General features: G+C 45.2%; 1 protein-coding gene across 3 annotated transcripts in view; it reads left to right on the top strand.

The window, feature by feature from the left end:
* The window catches only part of asic1b (acid-sensing (proton-gated) ion channel 1b), a 145004-nt gene that overhangs the window by 111946 nt on the left and 20152 nt on the right, over positions 1 to 12906 (top strand). Inside the window, exon 1 of one of the 3 annotated variants that reach the window (XM_041949132.1) lies at positions 6235 to 6882. The exons of the other annotated variants lie outside the window; for them this stretch is intronic. Coding sequence (XP_041805066.1) covers positions 6268 to 6882 — 615 coding nt within the window. The 5' untranslated portion in view covers positions 6235 to 6267. Of the gene's footprint in view, positions 1 to 6234; positions 6883 to 12906 lie in introns of those variants that run through there. 3 annotated transcript variants of the gene reach the window in all.

Here is a 12906-nt window from a genome sequence, read left to right as displayed (position 1 = left end):
TGTGACACTTGTCCCTTGCAGCAGATCATGTGCACAATTATCCTCAAAATTGTCTCTGTAAATCACCACCTGCTCCTCTGTCAGGTCCCGCAGCTACAGGACCCTGACTGCTGCTGCTCCCCTTGCCTCCACCCCGTTTCTCTTCCTTCGCCACCCCCCTCTCTCTCCACGCCTGCTCCCGTGTGGATGCTTTGGTGCCAAACATTCCCAGCAGGAGACAAAGAAGAGACAGCAGCAGCTAAGAAAAGCAGAGAGAATGCAGAGATCACAAAAAGAGAGTAGGTGTGTGTGTGTGTGTGTGTGTGTGTGTGTGTGTGTGTGGGAGAAGAGTTGCCTTTAAAAAAGAAAATACACACGGAGGAGAATTGGCAGGACGAGGGGAAGTGAGTTGTGTTTTATGCCCTGGCAAACAGACAGAGGGGTTGTACTGTAAGTATTGAGGGCACACAGAGAGTAGGGAGGTAGAGTTTGTGCAACCGAGTAGACTTAAGAGATAGTGGTAAGCAGAGAGGCTGGGAGAGGAGCTGGGCGGCATTGCTTACCTTGTGTCACGTAGTTTGACTCTACACATGTCAAGGTCCAGGCTGGCCAGCTCCACCCGGATGCAGAGCTAGAATGACAGTTTGATTAACTGTCGAGTGCCTCGGCATCCAAGAGCCTCTGCCGCCAGCGCATGCGGGGCAGTGAGGATCCCAAAGGGTTATTTACCCCTCAGCGCCCACATACACCGGAGAGGATATTCATGTCGCTCTTGTCACTTCATTTTCAGCTAAATTATTAACGATAAAACCCATTTTTTATTGATTTGTGATCTGAGATGTCATTCCACAGCTAGTATTTCACAATGAGTTTGAGCGTGAGAATATAGATATATAACAACTGACATGAATGTACCACATAACATATTGATGGACTACTGACTGGACTTACATCATACAATAATAACAATTGATATTAGATGTGTACCTTCCCAATATTTAGATTTGTCCCCATGCAGACTTATATAAAGAACAAATACAAATGCATACAGACATACATCTACATATGTACACACACAGATATTCTACATCTGCAGTATTTATTTACAGCATCTGCAGAACAACAAATACCCAGAAGTAACCCTCTTGCATGTGGTGTACATGTATGTGCAGATGCACAGCAGAAAGCCCCTGTGTCCATAGTGTCTGTATATACAGTACACAACAATATATTACATACTGTATTATTCGCAGCACATCTCCTCAATAGCGCATGAGTGTACATCTGAAGACCTTGGAGAGTCTTTTGTATGTATGTAGCTAGATATAAATACATTTACGATCACGACTATCCGGCAGCTAGTTCCGTGATGTGCATCAACTTCTAATTTGCCCTACACGTTTAAAAACTGAAGGTTGCGTTTTAAAAGGATTAAAATACGGCATGTGATCCTGCCCTGAGCGTGGCACACACTGCGTGCCAAAAGGAGCAATCATGGCTGGCTTTCGAAAATGACTGATAAGATATGACGTCAAGTGGCAGCTATTAAATTTCTGTGCTTGTCTGTGCTTTTTCACTCATCTTGAGTTGGCTTTTAAGCATTCGCTGCATCGCTGGCTTCGCTGATTGAAATCGAAGTCTTTTTCTCATTTAGGGGAACTGTCAAAGCAAAAATCCACCCAAAAAAACATCTATCTACTGATTACTCTTATTCACATGAGTTCCCAGCGATCAAGCAACTAATACCCCATGGTGTTTAATAGCCTGCGATGGAAACTTGTGACATCAGTTTGCAATGGATACTGGCATTTGTGCGCTGAGAATGTGTCCGTAATTGCATCCCTTTTTGTTTCATTGTGGCGCTGCTGACAGGTCTGAACGCCAAAATGTGTCCATAAATTTGCCCTGCACACTGTAAGGGTGTTAATGAAAGGCCCCGTCAGCTTTATGTTTAGCAGCTCTGGGATTTGTCTCAATAACATTATTGAAATGACTGCAAGGGACAGATTCACACTCTAAAATGAAGACTGGGCTGTGATTATATGGTTATATTAATGCTGTGTGGGTATTTCCCTTCAAGGCAACAGTCTTGGCATGCCTGAACTCTTTCGCCTTTGAAGAAATAAGTAAGCAGCGTTTTATAGACAGAAAGTTCTGCTATGGGAGTCTACACAGCACTGAAAAATCAATAGTCTTTTAGCCAAAGTCTGCCTTTTCTGCCCAGTACTAATTTTATGGAATTTCTTTTTTATTTTTCTTTATTCACTCATGAATCGAATGAGTGAAAGGTGTGTTTGAAACAGTGTCTCCCCATTACCCGTTAGTAAATGAGTGGTTTATTTTTAGGAGCCAGTCGATCAAACACACGATAATGCTCAGGTGTTAGTAGACTTAAGAAATGTGCCCATGGTTCCATAACGAATATCCCAGTTTGCTCTCATAATGGGTTCATTTGTGAAACTCTTTGCCCAGAGTTTCAGAGCAGCGTGCATTTGTTATTGTGTTGTCGTCACCCTCGCTGTAGGATTGTGTTTCTCTGTGAAGCCAGCATATCATTATCCTTTCACCCAGACGGATTAGCTTGTTGCGCAGCCTCTCCCACGATATGTCTCACTCTTGATGAGCTGACCAGGTTAGAACAAATGCGGTTAAATGCCAAAAGTGTCAGGATCCATCTCCGAATTCTGATGCAGCGCCCACCGTGCTTTTAAATATAAATGACTAAAACTAAATACACATCCCAGATGTTTATACTTAAACTTCAGCTAGTCTTCTGTTGGATCTGAAAAAAAAAAATCATTTTCTCCTTCTTTGTGAGTCATGTTCTCTCACTTTCGTACTCTGCTGTTCACAGGTGTGCGGCGTTCTGTGCATGACACACAACTGCATTCAACCAAGCACATCTCGATTTCCTCGCTACAGCTATGTGTGATTGTGGTGTCTCACTTCAAAGCCGTCGTGGGCCCACATCTGAGATACCGTTCCCCATGACACCCTCACTTGTTAAAACGTGAGTAATCACCGCGTAGGAGAATTAAATGTCCTCAATAGGGACGTTATGGCGTGTGATACAGGACATCGCCAGCGAGAGAACGACGGTGAGAAGTATGAGTAAGGAGGCTACATCCTCTGTGAGCCCAGGAACACGGAGGGAGAGATTAAACTGCTGGTGGTTGCCTGATCTCATCTGTTCCCTGTAGTGCTCGAGTCTCCTATCAATGCACACCCTGGGTGTACTGTCATGTAGTCTGTGGGTGGCGTCAACTTGACAAAAAAGCAGCCCAGTATCCCAAAGTGTAGTGTGACCTTTATGTTGCGAGGCAGAAAGCTAGAAGCGTGGAGATCAGGGTGATGGATGAGGATCTGACTTTAATGCAGGAGACCAGAGTTAACGTCCCATCGCAGACCTACGATTAATGTCTGTCTAACTACAATCTTTCTCCAACTTTAACTAAGTGGTTTAATTTACTGATCCTCATCATAGTTTATCTTCCATAACACAATCTTTTTTCAGCATTAACCACACTGTAGTTGCCATACGCAGATATTATAAGAATAATGGATAAAATACTACCGCTCTGAGTACACACAGATGCACACAGATATTTAAGTATAATTTCATGAAAACTTGGATCTTTTGTTTGTAGGTTTTATGGGGGTCTTATTTGCAACATTGTTGAAAGAAGTTATAGTTATAGTGCAGGAAATTTGAGCGGTCAGATTGAGTGAGTTCAGGTGGATTAACCTGCCAGTGGACACCCGGTGCATAATTTAACTAATGACTTCTGTCTCAGTGCACTGTGTGCAGTTTTTCTATGCTGGAGAATGTAAGACCCTCAGTGATCCTCAAGATCAGGAAGTACAGCAGGACCCACCTGAAGGCCCTCATCATGTCAGTTCATGTTGTGCTCTGTGGTGCATATTCCTAAACATAACTTCACAGTATATCAAAATGAGCCCAAAAAGAACGGCAAAATACCCTACTTGATTGTAGCAGCTTGATGACACAGTGACTATACATGCAGGGCTACTGTAGCTGGCAAACTAACCAGGCTAGCGCTAGTCGGTCGAATAGCTCCCGGAGCTTCCCTTTACTTCCTCCCCACTGTTCTGTTTACTCCCGCCGAGCATTGTGTTCACCACCAGGCATCACTTCAGTTCAGTTCAATAACCAGTTATTGAAGAGGGAAAATAGGGCTCCCCTGGTCATTAGCAAGCTCATTAGCATGGTCGCTAACAGGACAATAAATTCACATAGGTTATTGTAAAGGCCTATTTGTACCATTGACTGGTGTCTCATAGCAGGAGCCGACAGAGGAGGTTAAATGAAAGGTCAGCGCTCTCTAGAGATGGCTTGCCATTGGTCAACTGCGCAAATTTGTGTGGATTTATTTTACCCCACGTGCTAATCTGTTAATGGATTGGAATTATTTGCTGTGAACCTTTGCCCTTTTAAATGCTGTTGTGATCAAGCCTTAAGTGTGAGGCAGCTGCCCTCTTTGCCTGGTCGGTAATCCAGCCTGGCCCCCACATTAGCCGGATGTGTTTGAGAGAGAGAAGAGAGAAGAAAGGGGAAAGGTAAAATTATTACCTGCACTCTCCCCTCTAAAGTCCTTCGCACTTTACTATCCAAGCACTCTACAGACCATTTACCAACCACGTTTGCGTTAGTTGTGCTCACTTTCTATTTTACCTTAAAGTTAAGTGGTTTAGGAAATTTGGCTAAACAGTTGGCTTTTTTACAACCTGTTTTGACTTTTTTGTAGTGGTGTCACCGTGTTCCCGGATCTCAGCAATTTCCCAAGCTGCAAGAAGCTGGATGTATCCTTTAAGAGAGAGAACGACAAGAAAAATTGATTTGCTAAGTACACCTGATTCATGCTCTCTTTCTCCTCGCATTCACACCACTTCCTCCTCACCTCTTTTACTTCAGTCATGCAGCAAACTGTACACGCACGCTCGCACATACACACTGTGCCCAACAGTGGGAGCAGAGAGTGAGAATCAGGCCTGCGTGGTGTCCAGCTTTCACTCTCACACACATGATGACCAACCGAGCATAAACCGCCACTTAACCAGCCTCCCCCCTCCAAGAGAGAGATAGTTTTTGCAAAATGCTTCGTCAATGGCGCGTTCAAGCCTCTGTCGCCCAACCTGAGACTGGTTTCCCTCATCGCAGCTAAACTGGGGCACCACCGGGTCAAGAAAACCATTAAATCTGAGTTAGGCTCTTCAGGATTTCGGGAGATGCTTTTAGGACGTGCAACATGATTTGCATTAATTAACCAGCAACATCTTGACCTTTTTGTTTTCCCCCTAACATTTCACACCTTTCACTGACACGCATCAGAGGATTGACAGTCCGGGAATGTCAGCCGGTTTGCTCACACCTGAGTGTCACCAAAATGTTAAGCACCCAGTGGATGTTCTCCGCCGGCGCTGGATCGGAAATATTTAAAATTCAACTGGTGGAACAGTAATGAAAGAGACTACAGTCTCTACAGCATCACCTTCTGTAGTGCAGCGTTCAATTTGGAGGAAGAATACAAAGTGAGCCAGGAGGGATTACGTGCATGTGTGTGGTGTTGTGGGTGTGTGCTTAGGTCTGTGTGTGTGTGTGTGTGTGACAGGCTTGAAAAGGAAGACAAATGTTCTGTAGCTTCTGAGGCCAATGATTTCATTCAGCAAACAGCACTGACGATATTCTGTGTGTGTGTGCGTGTGTGTGCGTGTGTGTGGAGTGAGGGTGGAGGAAGAGGCCGAGATAGAAAAGTGAGACTCGAGATAGGGAGGCAAACAGAAGGAATGTGTAATTACAATATGACTGTGATTGTAACTAAATCCACTGTCTCTGGAGCATTTCTTTAGATTTTCAGAGACTAACTGCTTGTAATTTTGATGAAATAAGCCCCCGGACTCCTGTTGCTGCACAGTAGCGCATTAAATCATTCTGAAACTTCGCTCCCCCACCCTCCCCCCCTAGCCCAGACGAGCTCAGGGAGTGCTGTGCGCCCGACAAAATACTCCCCCATCACCGCCACAAGCTGCTGCTCAGCGCCTGAGAGGACCAAGCAGAGCTGCGTGCGCTCCTCTCTCTCTCTCTCTCTCTCTCTCTCTCCCCTTCCATCCATCTCTCTCTCTCTCTGTCTCTTTCTCTCCCCCCCCCCCCCTCCAAAGTCTCTGACGAACAGCAGCCATCTGAGAGCGCAGAGGCGAGTTTAGGCTCATTTACTGTGACCACAGCGCGGCGGGACCGATGTTGGAAGCGCGCGCCAGCCCGCCTCCAAAATGTGCCAGTGCGACTCCTCCGGATCGAAACCGAGACCGGGCTCCCTCGCCGAAGCCGGGAAGCTCTTCTTGAAACACACCACCTTTCATGGCTTGAGGCACATCTTCATCAGCGGCTCCTACCCCCGGAGAGTTGCGTGGCTGCTGGCTTTCCTGGCAGCCTTGGCGCTGCTCTTCACCTGGTCCTCCAACAGAGTGCGGTACCTGCTCTCCTCGCCCGTGTACACCAAGGCGCACATGGTGTACGCCAAGCGCCTGGTTTTCCCCGCCGTCACCATTTGTAACCAGAACCTCCTGCTGCCGCGGCGCATGAAGAAGACGGACATATTCAGCGCAGGGAGGTGGCTGGGACTTTTTGGGAGGAACTGGCAGGTCTCCCCCGCCGCGAGAGAGGCGCTCACACCTCTGAGAGGCGACGGTGGAGGGAGCCCGGGGGCCGAGCCGCCCTGGTCCCCGCTGTCTCGGATTTTGGACTTCAACCACTTTCTTCCTCCTCCGCGGGAGTCCCAGCCGTCCATGAGGCAGCTGCTGGACCGGCTGGGCCACCAGCTGGAGGAGATGCTGCTGTACTGTCGGTACCAGGGAGAGCTCTGCGGGCCGCGCAATTTCAGCACCGTGAGTGTGTCGCCAAAGTTCAGCTCTTTGTTTGAACTCGCCCACACCCCCTCCCAACAGGTTGATGCAGCTGTTAGAGGTGGATGCAGCTTCTTTTCAATTAGCGGGCCCAGTCAGAGGGTGAAGTATTAGTGGTTGCCCGTCAGCGTGTTTCGTGTGCTGAGCGGATACATGTCAGCTCGCTTTGTAATTAATTTAGCGTGAACGCATGCAATCACCGGGCCGTGCACAATGCGCATTCCTCTGCGCCGTTGCTTGGTAATGCGCCTCAGTAGTTCAATTAACTCCCTCTCTGACTCTCAAGCTCTCGCCATGTACAGTAAATGCCGCTATAATATTTATATATGGGCTAATTCCGTGCAGCACTCCAGAGTAAGTTTGCAGTGATTTATCTTACATGATTGAATTTCTGCTTACAGTCTCCATAATGTTGCTGGATTATTCTTGTAGTTTTTTCCCAAATTGACTGGCCTGACAACACTGGTAGTGGTGGTGTGATATTTGCATTTTCAGATTTATTACAGAATGGCATCTGTTCTTTGTTCTTCCCCCTCTCTCACTAGTTCACACGCTCATTCGGTGTCTCTCTCGCTCTCTTTGGCTCACACACAGAAACTGTGGAAAGTCATGGCTGTAAATCCCACACAAACAATATCAAAAGTTGAATCATTTCATCAGACATGATTGCACAACCCAGCAGTCCTCTGCATTCACCATATGGTCTGGAGGGGTTCCTCACTGCTGGATCAATGTGCGGACAGGCCTGCGCTCTCAAGAGACCAGTCGGCCCCTAATGAAGACTTTTGATTCATTTAGCGACGCTTTACAACGCTCAGAGACACTGTGATGGAAAACAGTTAGCGTTGGCCTCATTGGTAAACCGCAGCCCCATTGATTGCACTCCATCATCGCCTGGAGAACAATGCGAAGGCTAAATGTTCCTCTCTCTCCCACCTCATTACCCAAATTTGTTTTCAGTTAAGTAGATTTTCTTCTTGTGTTTGAAACACAGTTTGATGTTGGGTAATCAGTTTTTTTCTTCTTTGCCGTTTGCAGCCGACATGACTGAGGATTATTTCATGTTTTGAGGGAAATTTATAATTTGGAGCTGCTTGCCTCGGTGGCAGCCCTCAGTCTCTGTGTCATCAAACCGCATCCCCAAATAATGCATCAAACAGATGCTTTTATTTCTTCGCAAATTCGAATCTGGAACCACAAAACAAGTTATCACAGTCAAACACATTTCTTCCTACCAACCCATTTAGGAACGCTTCACGTCTTCTTAAGGGTGACCAAGCAACAGCAACCTATTTCAGGGATAAACATAACGTTGAGGTCTGAGTATTGGGGATATGTGCCAGTGCGTAGATAATCAATGACGCCTTGCTTGGCCTCGGGGAGGGCGAGACGAGCCGTCGGCATGAGTCAGACCAATAGAATCAGTCACACTTGAGAAGTGAGGTGCGGAGGAGGAAGGGGAGCCTGTCTACATACAATAGTTTTCAGGATGTATTGACTTTTGTACAGGAGCCCCCCCACGTTGCCGGCCCCTCTTGAAAGTATAAATTTGGACCGCCGGCCTCATTAATCCATCCTTCCCTTCCTTCTTTGCAGCTGCTGCATCCATCTTTATCTGTGCTTTAACAACACACATGCTTCCTTCTCATCAGGCAGGCAGGTCTCAGACATTGATTTCAGTTACAAAATCCATCCGTGAACATGCAGTAAAGCTCTGTCCTTCCTGTGCACCCTATCGATCTGTCAGATTTCGACCCAGTTTCCTTAAATCTTACTGGGAGGCTCTAACTGGAGATGCATTTACTCTCTGTGTTTCCTGTCTGGGTCCTCAGTGTATTGGGTTCTACTTTCTTTAGATTTGTGGATGAAATGTTTCGAGAAAAATCCACCCTAAAAACAAAACAAAAAAACAACTCCAGCTACTAAGTGTGGATTTGCAGGTTCAGTATGTGTTTGTTTGTTTTGCTTTTTATCTGATATAAGTAACTGCTCAGGCATTCAAAGCTACAATATGTTTAATGTTTACAGAATGTCTTCAATAATGTGTAATAATAGCTTCAACCATCTAAAACATGAGTAGTCAACATGAATCCTTTCTTCATCTCGACTTTGATTATTTGTCGATTATTAAACCTGCAGCAATTGATGTTTTGGCCATTTGGGGGCAGCATTATGAGCTGTACAATTAAACTTGTTGCCATGGCAAGCTTGTTAGCAAACAGTAGCCTATTTACACATCCAGGGAACACAGGGCAGCTTGAGTGATCGTTTTGAGTCGTGTTTCTGGCTACCTGATCAATCGCTCACCTTTTAGCTCAGTTTTGCTCTCCACCAACTCCACTATACTCACCAGCTAGTCGCTAATGTTGTTGATCTGTTGTTTGGTGCTGGGCGGGTAGTGCGCAGCATGTTTGTCAGAGCTTTTTCACTGAAAGCAGTCTGTCCAAGAACGATGCTGGTGAGAGCGGTGAGAGTGGACTAAAACAGTGAAGCTGCAGGCCGTAAAACCAAAACAATGAGCTAAAAGATGCATCCCTACAAGTGGCTGCTTATGTGTATTGATCAGTGCAGATTTAACAAATCTTAAAGGCAAAAATCCACTAAACCATTTTATCTACCAGCAGCAGCATCATTAGTCCATAAAGCAGTGCAACCATGCACATTTTATCTGAGAGTTTTGACTCTTTCTGACTGGAAAAACTCTCTCTCCACTCACAGTAAGCTTTCAGCTCTCTCTACCTACACATTCGCCTCACACCTGCTCTCTGACAGCAAGCAGAGGCATCTTGGAAGGTGTCGCACAACAGGTGGACAGAATAATCGCCTGCAACATAATGTCCTGTGATAACAATCTGTCCAGAAACAATCTCACTTCAAGGTACATTGCTTTTCGGGTGCTTTTGGCAGCATCACACGGCCCTCATCAGCTGATTGAGTTTGCTCAGTTGCCAGCTTGACGATGATGGTTCTGAGCACCTTCTCGTTCACATTGCCTTAAAAGTTAACAATCAAAGTTCATTCTTTAGCTTGCAAGCAGCAGCTGACAAACAAATCCCACCTTCAGGCCTTTTTTTATCAGCTTTTCTGGATTCTCATCTGCTGATGAGGACTGTGAGATGAGCACAGACGCTCCAGAATGACTTCTAAATGTACCTTGAGGTGATATTGTTTTGGAGAGATTTGAGAAGTTTACAGTAATGCTCAGTTTTTGTTGAGGGTGGTTTAGAAGTATTGATTCGACTATATGGTATATTTTTTGCTTTTGGTGTTGCATTTGATTGGATTCTAGTGTAAAATGCTCCTTATTGTGCAACACTCCCTCCCCATACTGATGAAGTACAACAACAAAGAGTGGATACACCAAAAAAGTTAATTGCCATGCTTCATTATCTACTCATTAAAGTACTGAGTTCTTTCTCCCCCTTCAGGCATAGGAGAGTAATTACAAAAATGCTGTTGACATGCTTATTGTGCTCTAGGCTCCGTCATGTTACACCCTACTCAGCTACTACGGTTGCCACTCCCTCCAGCAAACCAATCATTGCTGGTTGACGTGAAATGCATTACTACTGATGTCCCAGCACGGGGAGGCTGGCAGGGACTAATTTAAAACCTCTGGTGTACTGTGAAATACAGAGAGAGTTGCCTGGTGGTGATAGTCTTCATCAGCATTGTGTGAACTCATTTGACAAGGACTTCAGCCTAACATTTATGGAACTGTGAAACTTAGGGATGGCAGGTTTAAAGGTGCTTTATGTAAGAATTGGCTACCTGCTGAATTCATAGCATATCACCAAAAAGCTGAGGTGTCCAAAGACACGTAAGACACAAGGACATGCACGGTCCCTCCCAATGCAGGCTACCGCTAAATAGCCAAAAGAAAATTCAAGCTTCATGCCAGGAGCTGTCTCTTGGCGGTGCAAAACAACGGCAGTGTTAACTCTGGTTTTCGTTATATTTCTACTGTTTCTTTTCTTTGCCACCGGATGTGGTTTCTTGCTGGGAGCGGGTGCTGGCAGTGGTGATAACGGTCGCTTTCCAAGAGCTTCAGGCATCTTTGCATTTACCGTTCCATTCATTGACTACCTGTCCTTAAACAGTTGAAGCGGGGCAGTACCTTCAGCGTGATTGACAAGAGGTTAAAGTAAGGCCTCTGTACAGCGCTACTTCTTGATCCTCTCATGCTGGACTGAAGGTAGGATGCTACAGTGACAAGTAGTATTACATGACAGGGAGGGGGTAGCCTGTTAGCATGCTAACTTCAGTAGATACTGTATCTATCTAACACCATACACAGAGGACTCTGACATAACACCAGAACTGCTATTTCATTACACTCTGTGGTTAATTGTACTTAATTCTTGAATGTTTATAACAAAAAGTCTTACGGAAAGCTCCTTTGATGGTTGTATTTGTTGGCCAGAAATTTATTACACATAGCACAGTGAGAACATCACCAAATCCCATTTTTAGCTGAGCTGATTCAGTGCCAAGTAAAGCCCAGACAATCTTTCATAGGTGCGTGTTTTTGTAACTGTCATAACACATTGCACCTCTGTGCTCAGCTCTGATGGAGAGGGGAGAAAGTGGTTCCCTGGCAACTTTAGGGAACAGCTTGTGCATCCTTGTCACATTGTCATGTGAAGGATAGCCGAGGGCCTTCTCAACAGTCTCGGGCTGTCTGTCTGTGAATTATTTATCGACGAGGGAGACAGTGACATTTCTACACCCTACAAGAACAGGAGAGGGTGATGTCTCTCTCAGTGTTTTTCCTCATCGGTGGGGTCGATTTAAATATTTGATTTCTGTGTGTACAAGTTTAGAAGATGCGGTAATTCTCATTTGAAATGCAACATATGAGGCTAAGTGTTGAGCTATGTAAGAGCCAAATGTAATACCATTTATTTCTTCAGAAAAGCTGCTTAGGCTTCACAAATATACAGTATGCTTGCCCCTAATGCTAAATGAATTTGAGTGAAAAGGTTAATAGCATCAAGTTTTAAATGTTTACTATCACTCTGCAGAGCCATTTCACGCCGTCCTGATTGCTCCACTTAATGTAGAATAAATTAGTTTTTAATTTTTTTTTCATGGTTCTGTTTTTCAGGCTTTTTTGGGGTTTGAAAGGTTACACTTTTCAGAAATAACACAGAGCTCCTGCTGAATTGTCAGGATGCGTTTGGGGAATTTTATGCTGCACAAACACTGCAAACAACTCTGAATGATACAGACAGGCTGTTCGATAGACAGACACGAAGAAGCATGTTGAGACTGAGCACAAACCTCAGAGGTACAGAACACAATGGAGATCCTGACTCCCCAAGGTCACCACAGGCACCAACTGCTGCTGCTCTTCACTCCGTGCATGCAGCCAGCACAATCTCCTGGTTACCACAGCAACTCTGACTACAGGCCTCCTGTAGTCAATCACCACATTATCAACACACACACACACACAGATGGTAAGCAGGGGTGGCTGCACACAGGCACACGAATACTGTACGCACACCCTCCCATGTACGCACGCTCATTCATACTCTGGCACGAATGTGTACCCAGGCTCGGGCGCGTGCTCGCTGAGAAGCAGGCGCTTCCACACAATCACGAACAATCTTATCACTGTTTTCTTGATTTGTATCTGCCAAATGCTTTTCTCTTGTCACTGTGAGCAGCATCGCCTCTTCTTCTGAACGTTCAAAGGATCTGTCTTGGTAAATAGTCAGAAAATGTCCTAATAAATTGGTTGGTTTGAGATTTTTAAGTAAACTGTCACTTGTTTTGCTGTTGCGGGGGAAATTTGTGCTTAAAAAAAGTCTCAGAATAAAAGCAAAGACCATTTTTTCTGCAGGTTTTTCAGATGTTTTGTGCTGCTGATGCAGGCAATGCCATGTCATCATTAGATTTCCCTGCCTTATATTCCAAAGAGCAATGATAAACAGGGACCTGATTATGGTCAGAGACAATTCCAGGACAAAGATGGATTTCAGGGGCCTTTTATTGATGTTT

Source organism: Chelmon rostratus, chromosome 2 (assembly GCF_017976325.1).
Source record: "Chelmon rostratus isolate fCheRos1 chromosome 2, fCheRos1.pri, whole genome shotgun sequence".
NCBI classification, from domain to species: domain Eukaryota; kingdom Metazoa; phylum Chordata; class Actinopteri; order Chaetodontiformes; family Chaetodontidae; genus Chelmon; species Chelmon rostratus.
Note: the sequence above shows the minus strand (reverse complement) of the source record. Positions and strands in the feature narration are given on the sequence as shown.